The following is a 21,346-nucleotide window of genomic DNA, read 5'->3' as shown; positions in this document are numbered from 1 at the left end:
TAACAAGAGGAGAACTTCATTCTTGATTCCAACATAAAAGAACAAAGACTGAGGAGAAGAGCCATTTGGAAGAAAGCAGCTAAGTGAGTTGTAGGGGCTAGACAGACACAATAGGAATTAGAACAAATGAACCAAAACTCAACTTGCATTTTCTCAGAGGTTATATCAAAGAATGTCCGATATATATGGTGAATTTAGTTGAAAGCAGGCCATAGTATGGACTTTTGCATTCACTTAAAATTATTAGTGAGGTTCATGAAAGTAAAACTGTTAACTATTCAAAAAATAATTTTCACAATGAATGAAACAGAGCAAGTTCTACTGAATTTTTTTTTTCTTTTTGGTTTTTGGGCCACACCCGGCGGTGCTCAGGGGTCACTCCTGGCTGTCTGCTCAGAAATAGCTCCTGGCAGGCACGGGGGACCATATGGGACACCGGGATTCGAACCAACCACCTTTGGTCCTGGATCGTTGCTTGCAAGGCAAACGCAGCTGTGCTATCTCTCCAGGCCCAAGTTCTACTGAATTTAATATCAATTCTTCCCAAGCACTGTTATACCAAAATTGCACGTACATTTTGAGTTAGATGTATAACCAAAAACTCTTACAAAAAAGAATCTTACTTTGAAAGATGTATCCCTTTATTCATAATTTCATAATTACAATTTTATCATTATCTCACTCATGTTCAGTACCATGAAACCGTAGTAATGTTCGGAAAATGCTTGCCATTTAAAAATTGATTAGAAATTAGACATCCGCTAGAACTGGAAGGTATTAGGCTAAGTGAAGTAAGTCAAAAAGAGAAAGACAAATTGTAGTGATTTCATGCATATGTGAAAAAAATATATAAAGGATGAGAACCAGAATAAACCAATTCAAACCTAACCCTAGAATTTGAATCTCAGAACTGAAGAGATTGGTTTGACAAACATAAAGAGTGAAGAGTCTAACGTGGTAGAAGGACTTGGATAATTTGGTGGAAGGTGTTGACAACTTACTTTTGAAGAGTTGTGATAAAGAGCTCCTAAAACATATAAAATGATGTAAACTGAAGTTATTTTAATAAATATAAATATATATTTAAAATATTTTTTAAATTAAACATTCTGGGCCAGAGTGATAGCTTAAAGGGCTTTGCATATAGGAGGCCCAGATTCCATTTCCAGCACTGTATACTGCCCTGAGCATCCTCAAAAGTGAACCCTGGGGCCGGAGAGATAGCAAGGTGTTTGCCTTGCAGAAGGATGGTGGTTCGAAGAATCCCGGCATCCCATATGGTCCCCTGAGCCTGCCAGGAGCGATTTCTGAGCATAGAGTCAGGAATAACCCCTGAGTGCTGCTGGGTGTGACCCAAAAACCAAAAAAAAAAGTGAACCCCAAGCACAGAGTTGGGAATAGCCCCTCAGCACTATCAGATCTAGCCTAAGACTATATCCCATTAGATATCTTCAGTTTATGAAATAAATAAATGTTTGAAAAACAAAAGTTCTACATAAATTTAAGTATATGCCAATTTTCCTAACACAGAAATTGTTGTTATACTTCATTGGGCTACTTCTGGAGCTGTTTGGGGACCATGCAGTTCTACAGTGCAAACCTCTGGCTGCCATATGCAGTACATGCACTCTGGCCTAAGTCATTTCCCTGTTCCAATTCACAGAGCTTTTTAGCATAATAAGTGACAAAACAAATTCCCTCATATAACATACATACTCATTACTGTTTCCTTTCTCTGGAATCAACTTAAAGTTGACTTGAGGGGCTAGAGTGATAGCTCAGCAGGGAGGGTGTTTGCCTTGCATGTAGCTGACCTGGATTTGATCCCGATATTCCTATACAGTACCCTGAGCATTGCTAAGAGGGAATTCTAGTGCAGAATCTGAGAAACCTGGGCAGAACAGGAGTAACATTGAGCATCACTAGGTGTGGCTCCCCCCAAATAAAACCCAAACAGCTACTTTCTAGACAGACATTGTGTGATGAAGATAAACTATGGGCCATGGAAAGCCTTCATACCACAACAGAAATGGTCATTAATAGGAAGTTTGGTATTTCTTTATGTTGATAATTGTATGATTCTAATCTTAAAAATGAGGCTTATTATACCTACTGGGAAGATTAATGAGATAGTATGCCATAGAATAAATAAATATCAAGAACCAAAGAACCCTGGGAAAGGTTTTACACTTAGTCTAATACTTTCTCTATGGAATGGGAATGGTAGCAAAAGCTCTAGAAATCTCACAGAATCAAATAATGTGATTTCCTTGAAGGTACTCTCTAAATTATAAGTGGTTATAAATATGAATTGAATTATTTATTCAAATGTCTCCAGTATTTGTTCCCCATAACTGCCAATACCCAGCTGGGTTGCCCCCCCCCCCAAATAAACCTTCTATCTAGTGTTTTTAATCTTGTCTCTCGGGTACATTTTTTTCCAGCTGTTTCAAAAAAATAATTTGGTGGTCAGGGAGAAAGTTCAATAGGCTAAGTTTATGTTTTGCATATGGAGTCCTGGATTTAATTCCCAGTACTATGTGGTCCCCAGACCAGAGGGAACAACAAATCCCCAGGGGCCAGCTGATACTAGTCTCTGAGCACCACTGGATGTGTCTCAAGAAAAATTAAAACAATGAAAAATAATCTGAATGAGTGGTAACCACTTAAGAACAGAATGTTTCTGATTAAAATCTGCAAACACTTAACAAATGAACTTTGAGCTCCTTACATTCTGCCTATTATAAGCCATCGTGATAAGTGGGTCAACAAAGCTAAACAATCACTTAAGGATTTTACTCTGGATGAGGCTCTTATGCTTACACCCAGTGAAGAAGAAAGCCATATATGGTTGCCATGCGAAAAAGCATGGTCAAATGTCAAGCATGTCCACAGGTTGTAAGAAAACATAAAACTTCAAAACCTATCACTATTTTTAGGGGGAAGAAACAGATTACAAAACAAAACTCTCATTATTTCCAGATTGGACCTTGTGTAAACTGATTTGAAGTGAGTGTGATTTGGGTCCCTAGACTTTTTTGGCAGATGGAATTTTGGCTATAATGCCAGGCTGTCTTTACCAAGCAATGAATCAAAAACTACTATACTCTCCTAGCTTGCAACCTTGACAAGCCTCTATCCTCCTTTTACCCTACTTCCTCATTCTTCCAGGCAAGACTCCTCCCTTTTCCAAGAAGCACTCAACTTTAAGGAGCCTAAACTACTCAGTCTGCTGATTGGACCCAGTCTAGTCATGGGGGAAACACAAACCCTCTGGAGCAGGAAGATAAGAATCCTTGTGAAGAATAGATGGATCACTTAATGGCCGTAAATAAAAGTCTGTTGAAGAATTCTAAGTGATTGAAAAAGTAAGCTGGGTTGTCATTACTTGGTGGGCTGTCTGGTTTCTAGAAGATTTGGCCTCGAGTCTCCATGGTGGCCAGCACATACTTCCTGAGGTGGCCGGGCTGCCTCCCAAGATGGAATGTGTGTGTCTTTGCTGCTATTTTCAGAACTGACTAGACAATAACTCAACAGGGATCATGGGGAGGGCAGGGAAGACATGAGAGGAAGTCACTGCTGGTCTTAATTAACAGGCACGACCAACCCAAAGAAAACATTTTCTGACATACATTTAAAAATAAATGAAGATGGCAAATCAAATTTTAGAGCTTGATAAAATATTTAAGGGGAACATAACCCTGAATTTTAAATCAGAATGAAGCAGGACTATATGAAGCTTCTCAGTTTGTAGAAATTTAGTATTCACTCATTTATTTCCTCACAACATGAGGCACCTCACGAGGCACCATGTACATAATGTAGAAAGTGAGATGAACACACAATCCTTACTACCATTCTGAATTATATACATTTATTGTCTGAAACTCTAATGAATAGATATAAGATAAGAGTAAAGGCAGATTTTGATCCAGTGGGCTGTATGAAGCCTGGGATTCAGAATATCAGAACAAGTACTCAGGTAATACTGACGCTGCCTGTCTGTGGATCATCCTTTGAGGAGAAATGGTAGGTGGATGAGAAGAAGAGGGTAAAGAACCCTGAGGCCCAGAGTAGTGGGAAGTTCTCCTTTAAAGTCCATTGGCTGTTTGCCCCTCACTTCTTTCAGATTTGACTGAGGAAGAGAAAGGGACAGCTTTTTTTTTTTTTTTTTTTGGTTGTTGGGTCACACCTGGCAGCGCTCAGGAGTTACTCCAGGCTCTGTGCTCAGAATTGCTCCTGGCTGGCTTGGGGGACCACATGGGATGCTGGGATTCGAACCACCGACCTTCTGCATGCAAGGCAAACACCTTACCTTCATGCTATCTCTCCAGCCCCAGCTTATCTATTTTTTTCCTATAGGGCAAGTTTTCCTAAATAAGAGTGAAAAGCAATGAATAGAAAACTGGACTTTACATTCTCAATAGGGCAACATCACTGAGAGAGGGACACATCTACATTTCTGGGTGGTAAAGAGTCATATTCACTTCTGTGTGTGAAATGCACAGAAAGATATAGACAACAAGCGGATATTTATATGTTAGCCTCAAGATCCTACTTGATTGACCAGGCTGGTTCTATGTGTTTGACAGTCAGACTCTCTTTTTATTCTATTCTCACTAGCTTTCTCTGAGCCCCACATGCAAACAATAACCCCTCATCTCAACAACTGTCTCTGCTTACCCTCTCCTCTCCTTTCTGCCTCATCACCACATTCATACTCTGACTTTATAAACTAGATTAAAACTAGTAGACTTTTAAAACTCCTCAGTGGAGGGGCTGGAGAGATAGCAAAACAGAAGGGCATTTGCCTTGCAAGCAGCCAATTTAGGATGATTGGTGGTTCGATTTCCCAAATCCCAAATGGTCCCTGTACCTGCCAGGAGTGATTTCTGAGTGCAGAGCCAGGAGTAACCCCTGAGCACCACCAGGTATAGCCCAAAGACAAACAAAAACAAACAAAAAAAATTCTTCCATGGAGTTTTAAGTACTCTTCTCTGCATTAATCAAGGTAAATGAATCAATATCCATCTTTGCCTTTAAACTAGATAAGCACCTTGAGGATAGGGACCATCTCTGCTTTTAAGCATCCTCAGGACTAACAAAGTGACAGGCATAGAATCAGCACCCTATAATTCTTAATAGAATGACTAAGCAAATAGTGAAGAGAGTAAATGTGAATTCCAGTCTGGCCCCTCCTCAACGCCTATAACTTGAAAGCTGGTTTTTAATGGCATGATTCATGACAGTTTCTTCTCCGCCTGTCAGTTACCTTGATTACCTCAGCTCCCTATCTTTCAACGTAACACTTGCTTGTTAACCGTGAAGGCATCATTCAAAAATCTCCCATCACTTTCTCTTTACCCTTCCTTTTTGCACCCACCCTGCCCTGCCCTTACACACTATGTTTTGCAAGTACAGACATACAATAGCCAATGTCCTGTAATTAAATGCAAATCCCAGCCAGTGCCATTTGGCCATGAAGCCTAAAGAGGGCAAATAAAGTTAATTGTTTTGTGACCCTGAGTAAAGTGAGGAATCGGTCCAGCCTCGGTTCCCACGGTATATACTAAAGATAAAACCGGTATACTCATTTACTAGTTTTGTGAAGATTAAATTGGATAATGCATATAAAGTCGTCAGCTTTGTGCTTTGGCGCAATGTCAGTGTGTAAAAAAAAAAACCTTTGCAATCTTAAATCATATTATTTATTTTAAATTTGGGGCCACACCCATGGGTGCTCAGGGCCTACTAATGGCTCTGCACTCATGGTTTACTCCAGGTAGGGCCCAAGGGACTATATGGGATGCCAGGGATTAAACCAGAGTCAGCTGGATGCAAAACAAGTACCTCACCCACTGTGCTATATAGTTTTTTTTAAATCATATTTTTAAGTGGTAGATAAATAAAAGTTCTAAACTCTATATTCAGAAAATGGTGCTGGAGCAAGAGTACAGTGGGGAGGGTGTTTGTATTGCATGAGGTGGACTTGGGTTTGATCTCAAATATCCCACACGCACCACTCAGGACTAATTCCTGAGTACAGAGCCAGAAGTAAACCCTGAGCACTGCCAGTTGTGATCCAAAAACAAAACGTGTGTGTTGTGTGTTGTGTGTGTGTGTGTGTGTGTGTGTGTGTGTACAGATAAGAGTATCCAAAAAGGTGTGATATGTTTACCTATCATTCTAAACCTATATAGTCACTCTAATCTCTATGAATAGTCCTAAGAGTAAAATAGGTATTAGCAGATTCACAGTTTTAAAGTAATGACTGGCTTTGAAATACAGATTTGTCTGTTTCCAACATCTCTGCTTTCAATCCCAGAAATTCTTGAGGATCTCCTAGCAGAGAACTAGACAAAATTACTCTGGCTTTAGACATTTTATCGAAGATACTGAACTAATATGAAAAGGGAGGGAAACTGGAAGAGACTTTTGGTATATTGGTAGAGGTAAGTGGACACTCTGGTGATGGGTGTGGTATTGGAATGATATATGCATTAAAAATGCAATTCACAGTATTTTAAATTCGGGTACTTCAGGGGCCAGAGAGATAACACAGCGATAAGGCATTTGCCTTGCATGCAGAAGAACGGTGGTTCGAATCCCGGCCTCCTATATGGTCCCCCAAGTCTGTCGGGGGCGATTTCTGAGCATAGAGCCAGGAGTAGCCCCTGAGCGCTGCCAGGTGTAACCCAAAAATCAAAAATAAATAAATAAATAATTCTGCTACTTCAATAAAAATGGCGACTTTCTGAAAACAAATTTTGATGAGCTGACAATGTAATATAATAGGTAAGGCACTTGCCTTAAATGCAGATATCTGGGTTCAATTGTTGGTACCTCCATATGCTTACCTAAGCAGTGCCAGGGGTGATCCCTGAGTACAGAGCAAGGAGCAATCCCTGAGTACTGATGGGTGTGGCCCCCAAACAAACAAAAATTTCCCTGTCCCTAATCTTCTATCTACATATGCAGGGTAACAGCCAATTGGAGGGAAGAGTCCTTTGGCTACTTTCATTATCAACACAGAACATTTCATGGTTGAGTTTGCCAACACCGCCTAGTACAACAGATGGCTTCCAAGGCCTGCCAAAGAACAGGACTCCAGACAGTCTCATTTTCCTCAGTGACAAACAAATAGTCTCTTCACCCCTGCTCTATCTGAGTCTCCAAATAGTATACCCTTGACAGCTGTTTTTGTGCAGACCTTCAAGGAAGCAAAAACAATGACATTCTTGAATGCGGACTTTCCCCCTTCCCTAGTTAAAAAGCTGAAAGAAGCAACCCATAACTTCATGCTAAAGGAAAGAAACCTTTGCGATACTCAAGACACATAATCAGTCTCTTCTACCCAGAGATATTAGTAAAACAGGAATGTTTTGCTTTACCCACACTGAATAGTTTGTCCCTTGAAAAGTGTCCTTGAGGGCCGGAGAGATAGCATGGAGGTAAGGTGTTTGCGTTGCCTGCAGAAGGTTGGTGGTTCGAATCCCGGCACCCCATATGGTCCCCTAAGCCTGCCAGGAGTGATTTCTGAGTGTAGAGCCAGGAGTAACCCCTGAGCGCTGCCAGTTGTGACCCAAAAACCAGAAAAAAAAAAAGGTGTCCTAAAGAAGGCCCCAATTTGGTTTGTGGGGGGAGAGGCATTGGGGAAGGAGGAAGGTAGGGAGAAAGAGAATGAAGGGAGGAAGGGAATGGAGGGAGGAAGGGAAGGAATGAAAAAAACACCATCAATGCTAAAATAAAATGGTTTATCTGATTTATTTCAAGCATCTTATCAAATTAATTATCTTAGAGTCATTATTAACTATAAAGTTGACATGAAAACATGTTTACTCTTGTCTTAGATGTCAATTCTGTAGACTGACAGAATTAGTTGGTTTAAATTACAATGAACATATTACCTATGTTCTCTAATAACTTTATGCTTTGTAAATATTAATAGTTTTTTGTGAAGAGAAGAGAACTCTACCCAGTTGGACTATATGGTAACTCAGAACAGCAGAGCTGCAGTCATCATGGATTCCCTGCTCTCCCACAGCCAAACCTAGACTTTTCCAGTGTATCTTTCTTTTTTTTCCCCCAGTGTATCTTTCTTAGTAAATGGTATCAGCATCTAACCAGTTATGTAAGACAGAAACTTGGTGTCATCCTAGGAGTATTATGACCACTGTGTGCTTTCCATTCTTACAAAAATCAATATATTTATATTTGGGAAGAAGGGTTTGGGCCATATGGTGCTTAGGAGCTACTCCTGGCTCTGTGCTCAGGAGTCACTCCCAGGTGGTGCTAGACAGGAGATATGAAGTATGAGAGATTAAACTGAAGTCAACATGCCAGGTAAATACAATAAAATATACTATATCTCTAGCCCCAGAAATCAATATATTTCAATATATTTGGGAGCCACTCCCAGCAGTGCTCAGGGCTTTCTCCTGGATTTGTGCTCAGGAATCAATCCTGGAAGTACTTAGGATACCGTTTGGGGTACTGAGAATTAAACCCAAGTCAGTCACATATAAGTCCAGTGCCCTACCCACTGTATCATCTCTCTAGGCCTGGGCAGCATTCGTTCTAAAAGCAGGAAGGTATGGTGTTTGTCTTTCCTTCTTTATGACCAACAATCAGAACTAATTCTGACTTCTTTTTTTTTTTTTTTTTTGATTTTTGGGCCACACCCGTCAGTGCTCAGGGGTTACTCCTGGCTGTCTGCTCAGAAATAGCTCCTGGCAGGCACGGGGGACCATATGGGACACCGGGATTCGAACCAACCACCTTTGGTCCTGGATCGGCTGCTTGCAAGGCAAACGCCGCAGTGCTATCTCTCCGGGCCCTAATTCTGACTTCTAAACTGAACCTATATATCCTATAACCTATATCCCCCCTACCCAGTCATTCAACTTCAACTTAAAATCCTCTGACAAGTTCCTGTTCACATATTATCCATAGAGAGAACCCCTCTGATACAAGATTAGATACAATAAATACTCTTGCCCTTTTGCTTGTTGGATTCTGCAGCTCTTTCCTCAGAATTCATCATTTCTCTAGACACTGATTAAATTTCTCTCAAGAATGAGGACTATAGAAGTCTAGACCCTGGGGGTAGACACTTTGGGTTTGAATCATATCTCTGTCTCTTATTTACCAGTAATTCAATCTTAAGAAAGATAACTGACATCTCTGTGCCTTTTGACTCCTCTTCTGTAAGAGGAAAAATAGTTTGCACCTGAGAAACTGCTGGGTAATTCATCTAACTTACCCCACAGTTTTCACTATACAAGTGCTAACAAAATAAAACAACTAAAAAGGATAAGCAAAGGCAGAACTGCTTTGGTCTTCTCTCCCCTGCTCCCTCTTACATACTACCCCATGCTTGGGAAGAAGATCTATAGATACTCAATAAATAATTGAACATAGGAGAACTTATTTTAAGTTGTATTTTACGTCATAAATATATGAAAGTAAGGTTAATGAGATTTCCGCATGAAGATGTTCAATGCAGTATTATTTATAAAACATTAAAACATGGGACTGGAGCAATAGCATAACAGTAGGGCATTTGCCTTACATGCAGATGACCTGAGACAGACCCAAGTTCGATTCCTGGCATCCCATATGGTTCCCTGAGCCTGCCAGGAATGATTTCTGAGCACAGAGTCAGGAATAACCCTTGATCACTGCCGGGTGTGGCCCAAGAACCAAAACCAAACCAAACCAAAACAAACAAACAAAAAACCCACTAGGATTAACTTACATCCTAAATGTCCATTGAAGGGGTATGGTTCAATAAATTATATATATTCATATACAAGTAAACTGTGCAGTATTTATAAAGAATGTGATAAAATTATGGGAAATAATGCAGAAAGCTCTCCTTTTTATTAGATGTGAAGAGCAAGAAAAAAATTAAACATAAAAGAACACACACATGCTCATCATACACAGTATTTATATCAAAGTTCTTATTCTGCACTAGAACCTTCAAAGTCATGAGAATGATGGAAAACAATCTGAACTTAAATATTTTTACATTCTTTATTATAAAATATATTACTATATATATTATATTATATTACTATATGATAATATATTGGGTAGGAAACTTGCCTTTAACATGGCTAAATTGGGTTCAATCCCTGGTACCATATGTGGTCCCTTGAGCACTACCAGGAGTGATCCCTGAGCACAGATTCAGGAGTAACTTCTGAACACAGTCAGGTGTGGCTCCAAAACAAAATGAAAAGGAAAAAAAGAAACAGAAAAAAAGATAAAATATAGTTTCTTATATATCTTCATTAAAGTGTTTTCTATTAAGGAGTGTTTTGTGACATATTTTTCCTTTATGGAAGCAAGACAGGCCAAGAGAAAAATAGATGATGAGTACCTGGGAAGAAAATAAAGACATTTTATTGGCAAATGCACAGGCTTCCTGACTAACAGAAGGGGAGGAAACCCACTAGGGTGGCAATTTCGGACCAGCCGTGTGTGTAAATATAAGAGCAAGGCTGATTGAGAGCTTACATGTGTCAGACGCTGTGCTCAGCCCTTTCCAATTATTGTCTCATTTAATCCTACCTATGAAGAAACACTATTATTATCCTCATTTTACCGAAGGGAAAATGGAGACATGGAGCATTAAGCAACTTGCCAGAGGGCACATTGCTTACTAGAAGAGGGGCTGGGACTGTCTCAGACTCAGGCAAGGCCAAGGTCCAGCCAGACTGCTTTCTCCACACTGTTCAAGACACAGCAACCACCAACATGAGGCCAGTGCAAGGGAGCAGACAGAAGAAGCACTCAAAAGATCTATCCACCCCTAGTTCTGAGGCAGTATCTGGCATTTAATAAAAATCCCATTTTGCTTTCAGCTTATAAAAGTCAACATAATATACTCCAGTCAGTTCTCCAAAATTATGAGCTGTCTCATATGGAAAGAAAATTACACAGCTAAAAGGTCAAAGGCTGAGGAAGGTTGTACAGCCAACTGGAGAAAAATGGAACAGATTAATCCTGGGCATTTGAAAATTTCAACTGCAAAGAAGCTAAGCAATTTTCACAGAAAGTATTTTAGATAAGATGATCCAGATATATTCTGAAAAAAAATTTTTTCTTGCTGCGAATTAGTTAGCTTAACACGTGAATAAGTTATTTCAACACTTTTTAGTTACAGTCAAATTAATTCTTTTTGGGGCTTTCTGGGGAGAATATGGGATCAGAAGTTAAAACCTGGCTGGCTTCAGTTTGTTACTCTTACAAATTAAATATTTTTCCACCCCCTCCAAATTAAATATTTTTCTAAAAGGTACATGACAACAGCATACCCAAGTGAAAACTTAGTGATTAAAGCTATCTTTGTTGCAATAATAAAAATTAAGTGGGAGGGCCAGAGAGATAGTATGGAGGTAGGGCATTTGCCTTGCATGCAGAAGGTCAGTGGTTCAAATCCTGGCATCCCATATGGTCTCCTGAGCCTGCCAGGAGTGAGTTCTGAGCATAGAGCCAGGAGTGACCCCTGAGTGCTGCTGCGTGTGACCCAAAAACCAAGAAAAAAAAATTCAGTGGGAATAGAGATATAGCTCGCTTGCTTTTCATGTGTGGAGCAGTTCATTTCATCCATGGCACCATAAATTGTAATAAGATTGAATTAAAGGGGTAAACAAAGTGACTCCACCTTTGTATCACCTTCATATTCAAGACTTTTACCTGATACAAGGCACTACCTGAAACCAGGGCAATAATCATAATAAAGCTATAAAATCCCTAATAAAATAACACTTCAGCATAAGGTAAAGCATTCACACAGATAAAGTAGCAAAGTGGATTTGGTATTTAAATCTAATTTTTAAAGTGTTTCTATGTTAGGACCAAGAAAGAGAGTACTGTGGGTAGGGCACTTGCTTTGCAGCTCATATTCTACTTCGAGACTCATTAGAAATGATGTCTGTGTATAGAGCAAGTATGACCCAAAAACAAAACAAAAAATAATAAAATAAAATGTACAGGGATTGAGGCACTTCCCTTGCTTGCACGACCAATCCCAGTTCAATGCCCTAACACAGGATATGGTCTCCTAAGCCCTGCCAGGTATGATCCCTTACCACAGAGCCAAAAGTAAACCCAGAACACCTGTGTCCTCAACCCTTGCTTGCACGACCAATCCCAGTTCAATGCCCTAACACAGGATATGGTCTCCTAAGCCCTGCCAGGTATGATCCCTTACCACAGAGCCAAAAGTAAACCCAGAACACCTGTGTCCTCAACCCTGCTCACAATCAACCCTACACACTGCCCCAGGCAAAACAAAAGGTCTTGTTCCAATGGGGCTACAGATAGACTCAATAGGTTGAACTTATGCCTCTATGTGGGAAGCCTTCATTGATTCTCTGGTAATGCATAGTTCCTGAGCAGAGCAGTAGGTGACTCCCTAGCACCAAACTAAGAGAGACTCCAAACTAAAAAGAAGGGTATTACCAAATTTAAAGACCAATAGGTGTATAAGGTACACTATTAAGTAAAATAACTTTTTATTTTGTATACTACCCTTTAGTATAAAACAGCAAAGAAATGGGCCCGGAGAGATAGCACAGCGGCGTTTGCCTTGCAAGCAGCCGATCCAGGACCAAAGGTGGCTGGTTCGAATCCCGGTGTCCCATATGGTCCCCCGTGCCTGCCAGGAGCTATTTCTGAGCAGACAGCCAGGAGGAACCCCTGAGCACTGCTGGGTGTGGCCCAAAAACCAAACCAAAACAAAACAAAACAAAACAAACAAGAATATATACATTATACATGTACATACCAACATGCACTTATATATACATGTATATACTGTTTTTGTTTTGTTTTTTGGGTCACACCCAGCTGCGTTCAGGGGTTACTCCTAGCTCTACACTCAGAAATTGCTCCTGGCAGACTCGGGGGACCATATGGGATGCTGGGATTCGAACCACTGCCCTTCTGCATGCAAGGCAAATGCCTTACCTCTATGCTATCTCTCCGACCCCAACATGTATATACTTCTGAAAGGACCTTATATATATGTACACACACATTGGTCCTTTCAGAAGTGTATTTGCTACTTGAAAAATAGATTAAAAAATTAGTGGTTAAAAACAGCCATTTGAGATTAAAAACACTAAGGATCTGACTAGAATGATTGTGAAATGTTTGCCTGGAGATATACTTGGAGAAGGGGTGCGGTGCTTGCCATCCTTACATGTTGTCAATCCAGGCATGCTCCCCAATACAAAGAAATGGAAGTAGCCCCCAAACATCATAAAGTATGGCCAAAAATCAATATAGAAATTTTCTTTCTTTTCTTTTCTTTTTTTTTTTTTGGTTTTTGGGCCACACCCAGGACTGGTCAGGAGTTACTCCTGCCTCAGCACTCAGAAACCAGTGGTAAGTTTGGAGAATCATTATGGGATGCCGAGGATCAAATCCAGGTTGGTCATGTGCAAGGCAAATGCCCACTGTGCTATCGCTCCCCGGAAGAAAAAATTTCTAAGAAATATGGTGAACTGCAATCTCTGTTTTGCTCTTTGAATCTCAGAGTCTACATAATTTTTCCCCCTATCTAGATGGTCCTTGGTCCTCTGCAGTGTCCAGGAGGGAGGCCTCCTCATTGCAGATACAGAGAAGCTTACCTTCATAGGTGCCAACTTCCAGAAGAGTCCCGCTCTGTTCGAGGTCCAAGAACTCCTTCACAGTCAGAAAGTTATAATCCACGCCAGGCACTTCTCCTTCTCTTGGAGATCGGGTTGTGCCTGCAGCAGACAAGACAAAGACACAAGAAACCATCAGTCAACTCAAACAAGAAGCTCCACATACAGGCACAATTAAAATAACCTGTTCAGTAAGCTGGACTACCTAAGGTTCTGCAAGCCTAACTGCCCAGACAGGGACCTGGGTAAGACACCTTCATTCTAACCCAGTAGCATTCTCACTTAGCCACCTTCCAGTGCCTGGGATTCTTTAAATAGGATAAAGAGAAAAGGGAGCACAGCCAGTAAACCAGGGAATGTTTCAACATTTTTCAACTGTGCCGAAAAAGTAGATTTTATACAGACAGCATTCACAATCAGCAGCTTTTCGGGCTCCAGTAAATACTAAAAATGTAACTACCTTAAGCTTACAGCCTAAGGGGCTTATATTTTTATCACAGGCCTGGAAATTCTTGTGTTCTTTAGTACATCCGGCAAGTTCCAATGTAATAAGCCCTTTGAAGAAAATGACACCCACTGCATAAACACATCACTAGAGAAACACGATTGCCCAAGATCTGTGGTTAGACATCTCCCAGGGATTAAAACACTGCTGCTGCTCTCCATGTAATTAATATGTTTGGTAAAAAGAGGCCACCCATAAATTCTAGCTAGAGAGAAAGGACATTGCATTTGCTGGGGGGAAAAAAACCTCCCTTTTGAAGTAGTCATTTTTGAAATAACTAATAAATATAACAAATCCTCTTATAAGAGATTTTAAACTATTCCTACTGCCCAGCTCAGTCAGGCAAAACCTCTCACTTTCATTTAATCTTGACCAAAAGAAAGAAGCAATATGGAAGAAATGTGGTTTACATATTTTAAAATATAATAAAACAAGGAACAATTACACAATTTATACCTGCTAGAAACCAGCTAAATATGAAAGATCAAAAAGAGCAAAGTAGTTGATTTTTGTTCCTATGTTTATTAGGGATCTGATGGATAGACAATTGATCTTTTTTTATCTGACATGAGTGTTAGCAGCAGTGGTCAGTGGTGCTCCTGGTGGCAAGGTACACTCAGGTCCTTGCATGTGCTAAGCATGTGCTCTACCACTTGAACTGATATCCCCAGCCATGATAATGGCTAATTTTTATAGCACCATTATCTAGGTGTTTTAAGGACAACATTTCCTTGGTGATAAGCAGGTCATTCCCCAATCCCAGAAACTTTAAAGCAATTAAGTTACCAACTAGTAGGGGGGGGGAGAGTTACCAACTAGTAGCTCTAATGACCCCGTACAACATAGTTACTGCACTTGCCTATGTGAATGATCATGTCTATACACATGAAGGACATTTAGAATTCTTTTTGTTTCCCTAAGGAGAGCTGAGGTCAGGGGTCAGGACTTCATATTACTCAGAGGACCATGCAGAGCCAGGGACTGAATGCAGAACTACTGATCACAAAAAGCATACAACTACAGGGCCAGATCAATAGTGCAGCAGTAGGGCGTTTGCCTTGCACGCAGCTGACGCAAGATGAACCTCGATTCGATCCCTGGGGTCCCATATGGTCCCCTGAGCCAGGAGCAATTTCTGAGCACATAGTCAGGAGTAACCCCTGAGCATCACCTGGTGTGGCCCCAAAACAAACAAAGAAACAAACAAACAAAAAAATATAACTACAGTCCCTTACACTGTCAGTCAGGTCCTTAGAATTAAGATAAAATTCAACACTTGTTACGTTTTTAATGAGTTAAAACATATATTTAAGTGAGCCCAGTATTCCTAGTAACTGAAATAACAATATAAATAACATATAAAATAGTTAAGTGTTGGGGCCGGAAAGATAGCATGGAGGTAAGGCGTTTGCCTTTCATGCAGGAGGTCATCGGTTCGAATCCCGGCGCTCCATATGGTCCCCCGTGCCTGCCAGGAGCAATTTCTGAGCCTGGAGCCAGGAATAACCCCTGAGCACTGCCAGTGTGACCCAAAAACCACACACACACACAAAAAAAAAAATAGCGAAGTGTCCACACAGCAACTATACTACAGATGTTTTGTATTATCATCATGTATCATGCTGGAGATTTCCTGTAAAGGCCGATTGTGCGATGTTCTGAGTCACCTCTCCTACTGGTTCTTAATGTGTTCCTATTTCTGGCTGCCATGGCAGATGAAGACAAATGCCTCACAATTTCATTTTTGTTTGTAGGCCGGCCACACCTGGCAGTATTCAGTGTTACTCCTGGTAGTGTTTAATGGACTAACAAGTGCTGGGGACAAAATCTGGGTCTCCTGCATGCAAAGCATCTGTTTGAAACCACTGAGCTACCTTCCCAGTTCCAACAACTTCTACATGTATAGCCAAGTATTGCTCTCCAGTAGGTAACTGAGAAATACAAACATTATCAATACAAACTGTTGATGCTGATGAGCTGGGGTCTAGCTTGGGCAAAATATCTTTGTGAAGAAAATTCCAAACTTGTAGCCTCAGAAATATTATTTAGTTAAAGATAAATTTTCTCATTTGTTATATACATGTATAATGTAGATATTCTTATTTCTTCTTTCTTTTATACTAAAGGGTAGTATACAAAATAAAATGTTATTTTACTTAATAGTATATCTTTATTTTTTACTTTATATATATATCTTAAGTAAAAATAAAAAAAAAACAGAAAAAAGAGAAAAAAAGAAAAAAAACAAAAAAGAGAAAAAAGAAAAAAACAAAAAAAAAACAAAAGAAGAAAAAAAAAAAGAAAAAAAAGATATATAATTATAAAATAAATTTGTTATACAAACTGAATGAGAAAGTCCTTTTAGAGAGTTTACTTTAATAATCACTAGCCTAATATATTAGTTTCTGTTAATTGTTAAGACATGAGTTGATGGAGTGTTCAAACCCTATGGCACATCGAATCATAATGATGTACACATATCTTTAAGTGCTTTATTCCAATCAATATTTTATTCAGGTCCCCAACACAATTCACACAGGCACTAATTCAAGAAAGAAACACTTGTGATCAAGACACAGTCTCCTTGCCAATGGCATTTTATTTATATTTGTAGGTTGCTATGAAGAACAGAAAAATGGGGATTCTATGTATGAACATATTTTTGGTAAAAAAAAAAATTGGCTTTCTACCCTCACCCCATATCTTCCTTCTTCCAGGAAACCTGGCAGCTATAACCATGCCCATAAATGCAGTCATCATGTTCAAACACAGCCAGCCTCATAGAATCATTGTTTTCTCAAGCAAGATGTAAACCAACCTGTGAAAGATTAAGGCTGCACCTGCCCACAAAGAACAAAGCTGACCATCTCAGAAAGAGAAGTGGGGAAAGCCCCTACCCTGCCAGAACCACACTTGCTGCCTCCATCATGCAGAATCACTATTTTCCTGATGGCCCTGCCTCATCTGTGACCCTCTATGATTCCCTGTTGGGAACACCAACCTGACCACACTTCAGGTACACTGGTTTGGGGCTGCTGTCACCAGGAATTTTTAGAGTGAGTGTAGGCCTTCTTCCAGGAGGCTTGGCAGCTAAGTACATGTTTCTAAAAGTTGTAGTATCAGTAATTAATAGTCCTTTGAATCTCTGGACAACTTCATTTGCTTGATGCTGTCTTCTTTAAAGAAACACCCCAATTTAACACAATGGACAGCAAATAACAAGAACTTACTATACCTTCTGCCATTATTATAAATGACTTCATTAGAGACACAATAATTTTCAGAAATGAGCTTGCTAATCAACTTTTTATTTACTCTTTCTTTTACTTTTTTTCCATTTTGTTATTTTATCATTTTTTCACTAACTTTGTTTTCACTCATCCAGAAACAAATGTATTATGATCAACTATGTTAACTCTGTAATGCATTTTATTTAAATAAATAAATAAATAAATAAATAAATAAGAGGCTTTCTAGGAAAAAGAATTCAATATGCTATGGAGGAAGGAAGTGGGGATGAGGGAAATCTGCTTTATGGAGATGGTACCAAGACTGAAAGTTGCAAAGGTGTGGAGCAAGCATCATGAAAAGGGGGTGCAAAGAACCTCTCCCTGGTTTTGGGAGAGGAAGAAGGCAGAGAAATTGCCACAGATCAATGAAAATGTAAAGGAAATAGGAAGGAACATGAAGATCAGATTATGTGAGTCCCAACAGGCTCTCTATTTTTTCCTAAGTAGGCTTGGAATCATAAAAAGCGTCCTTGGGCAGGAGGAATGACAAGATTCAATTCTTCCTCTTCCTTTTTCTCACTGCTGTTGCGAAGAACAAGTGTTGCACACAACTGCAGAATACTAGAAAACACAGACTTTGTCAAGATGGCAGGGTAGCCAATGTGATAGCAGTAGGCATTGGAGGTGGGGTAGGAGTGGAGTGGCTCACAGATCTGGGACCAAATTTGGGAACTCATGGCTGCAAACCAATGAGCTGTTCCTTAGAACAATCCAGGGTTTCTTTAAATTTGTATTTTTATTTATTTATTTTTGTTTTTGTTGGTTTTTGGGGCCACACCTGACAATGCTCAGGGGTTACTCCTGGCTGTCTGCTCAGAAATAGCTCCTGGCAGGCACGGGGGACCATATGGGACACCGGGATTCGAACCAACCACCTTTGGTCCTTGATCAGCTGCTTGCAAGGCAAACAACCGCTGTGGTATCTCTCTGGGCCCCAAATTTGTATTTTTATTAATAATTTAGGGTGCTGGAGAGATAGAACAGTATGTACTTGCCTTCCATGTCTTGACTCAGGTTCAATTTCTGACATCCCATATGCTCCCCTGAGAACTACTAAGAGTGATTCCAGAGTACAGAGCCATGCGTAATCTCTGAACACCACTGGGCATGGGCCAAAACTAACAATAACAAAACAAAATAAATAAATAAATAAATAAAATTATGTCACTGTAAAGATGCTTATGATTAGATTTCAGGTATACAATGGTTCAACATCAACCCCTTCACCAGTATCACTTCCCTCCACCTATGTTCCCCCTCAACCCCATTCGCCTCCCACTTACCAATCTGCTTCTAGGAGAGGCACTTATATAAATATATTTATGTATATTTGCTCTGTGGTTTACAGTATTATTACAAATAAGGTTTCAAACATAACAACTTTCAATACTACCTTTTCCTCCCAGTTAAATGCTTCTCTGCATGATAGAGGCTGCCTTCTCTGTCCGATCCCCAAGTCCCCTCAAGCGGCATGTTTCATGTTTGAAAGTTAATTCATCTTTTTTGGGGGGAGTAGGCTACATGCAGCTATGGTCAAGAATTATATCTGGCTCTGCAACCAGGAAATTATTCCTGGTGGTACTTGAGGTACTATATGAGAGGATGGTGAGAAAAGCCTGGGTTGGCTGCATGCAAGGCAAAAATCTCTACCCACTGTACTATCCCTTTGGCCCCCAAAGATCATTCATGCTTAAAAAGAACAGGAAATGTGCAGAATGTGATAGAGGAGAATATAGGACAATGGTGGCAAGAAGAAACTAAATTGTGTTTGTTTGTTTGTTTGTTTGTTTGTGGGCCACATCTTGGCTCTATGATCAAAAGTTGCTTCTGGCGGGCTTGGGGGTCCATATAGAATGCCAGGGTTCGAACCCAGGTTGGACTTGTGCAAAACAAACACCTACCTACTATGCTATCACTTCAGTCACTAAAATTTTTGAATGAATAGTTATTTAAATATATTTCATAATTTAATAACATCAGAGGATAGACATCAAAAATATGACAAATCATCATATCACGCTTAGATTATATTTTGAAAACTGAACTGGTAAGGGAGTGCATGGAATTTAAAACCAAACTAAGCCAAATTTGAAGAGACCAAAAAAATGTCTCTGGAGCCAAAAGTGCTTGTCTGACAAGCATAAGGCCTCAATTTTGGTACCTGGGCTGCCCACAGAAGATAAGCAGGGGCTACATTGTTCTGCTGACTGGCATTCCCAACTCTGCCTCCCACAGTCCCGAGTGCAGCCAAATTCTCTCAAACACAACTGAGAACATAAAAACTCCAGTGAGCACTGCCACAAACATATGTGTTAGCAACTCAACCCTGAGTGCAACACCAATTGCACCAAAAACACCCAGTAGTTCAACCAGGATATGTGCAAGAACCATAACCAAATATAGGAAGCATTCAGACACTAAACAAAAGAGGCCAAAATAGCAGCACAGAAGGTAGGGCATTTGCCTTGCACACAGCCGACCAGCATCCCATATGGTCTCCTGAACCTGCCAGCAATAACCTGAGTGTTGCCAGGTGTGGTCTAAAAGGCAAAAAAGGCAAAGAGGATGGGCTAAGGAGAGAAGAATACACACAAACATCTTACTGTTACAATGGTTTTAGATTTTGGGGTATACTTGGTATGAAAGGCTACTCATGGCTTGGTGCATGAAGGTTGTTCCTGTGGTGCAAAGCATAAGTTCCAGCTCTTTGAGCATCCCCCCAGACTGAACATCTTTTTGTTTGTTTTTGTTTTCGGGCCACACCCAGTAGAGTTCAGGGGTTACTCCTGGCTCTAAGCTCAGAAATAGCTCCTGGCAGGCTCACGGGACCACATGGGATGCTGGGAATCGAACTCAGGTTTATCCCAGGTTGGCCTCATTCAAGGCATACGCCCTACCCACTGTGCTATCACTCCAGCCCCTGAACATCTTATTTTTGACAAGGATAAATAAATGGGTTGTGCCATATAGAGATTTCAAGAAGATGAAGGAAATGTTCTAGAGAATAATACCCAGTTGACTTTTAAACACAAAGTGTGAGAGGATGGAAAACTGTACAGTGGGTGATCTAAATCTGAAAATCAGATGGGAGATTCGCTCATAAACTGGGGAGGGATCAGTAAACTAGTAGCATTTGAAAGTAAGAGGTAGGACACCTTCATGTCAAGAGAGGGCACACAATTAGGCCAGGAATCTTGGGTCATGAAGGCCTGAGTTAAATTTTAGAAATGGGGAGAAGCACTAAGATCCTCAAATGAGACTAAACTGTCAGTAAGGCAGGAGTCCTGAAGGAGGGTGTGAAGTCTGGAGCCAGCAGAGGAGCTGTTCAGCCAGCTACTTGGGAAATACAAACAGTCTACATCATATTGGGAAATTCCAGCACAGAGCAAGAACAGAATCTCTTTGAAACTTGCTGTGAAAGAATCTGTGGTAAATATGTTCTCTATGGCAAATCTGACACCTTCCACACCAATGTTCCATTAGCCCCTCTCTCTACTTTCCAAGAAGAAAAAGATTAAAAAAAAAAAAAAAAAAAAAAAAAAAGAAAAGGGCCCGGAGAGATAGCACAGTGGCATTTGTCTTGCAAGCACCTGATCCAGGACCAAAGGTGGTTGGTTCAAATCATTTCTGAGCAGAGAGCCAGGAGTAATGCCTGAGCACCGCCGGGTGTGGCCAAAAAAAAAAAAAAAAAAAAAAAAGCAAAGAAAGATGCAGTGGGTTTCTTTTTATTATTATTATTTTTTTTTCTTTTTTGGGCCACACCCAGTGACACTCAGGTATTACTCCTGGCTATGTGCTCAGAAACCGCTCTTGACTTGTGGGACCATATGGAATGTTTGGGAATCAAACCTCAGTTCATCCTTTGTCAGCTGCTTGCAAAGCAAATG

General features: G+C 40.2%; 1 protein-coding gene across 1 annotated transcript in view; it reads right to left on the bottom strand.

The window, feature by feature from the left end:
* The window catches only part of MAGI1 (membrane associated guanylate kinase, WW and PDZ domain containing 1), a 763,677-nt gene that overhangs the window by 143,633 nt on the left and 598,698 nt on the right, over positions 1-21,346 (bottom strand). Inside the window, 1 exon segment of the mRNA XM_049777123.1 lies at positions 13,647-13,766. Coding sequence (XP_049633080.1) covers positions 13,647-13,766 — 120 coding nt within the window.

Source organism: Suncus etruscus, chromosome 7 (genome assembly GCF_024139225.1).
Source record: "Suncus etruscus isolate mSunEtr1 chromosome 7, mSunEtr1.pri.cur, whole genome shotgun sequence".
NCBI lineage: Eukaryota > Metazoa > Chordata > Mammalia > Eulipotyphla > Soricidae > Suncus > Suncus etruscus.
The sequence above is the reverse complement of the archived record's forward strand: the minus strand, read 5'-3'. Positions and strand labels throughout refer to the sequence as shown.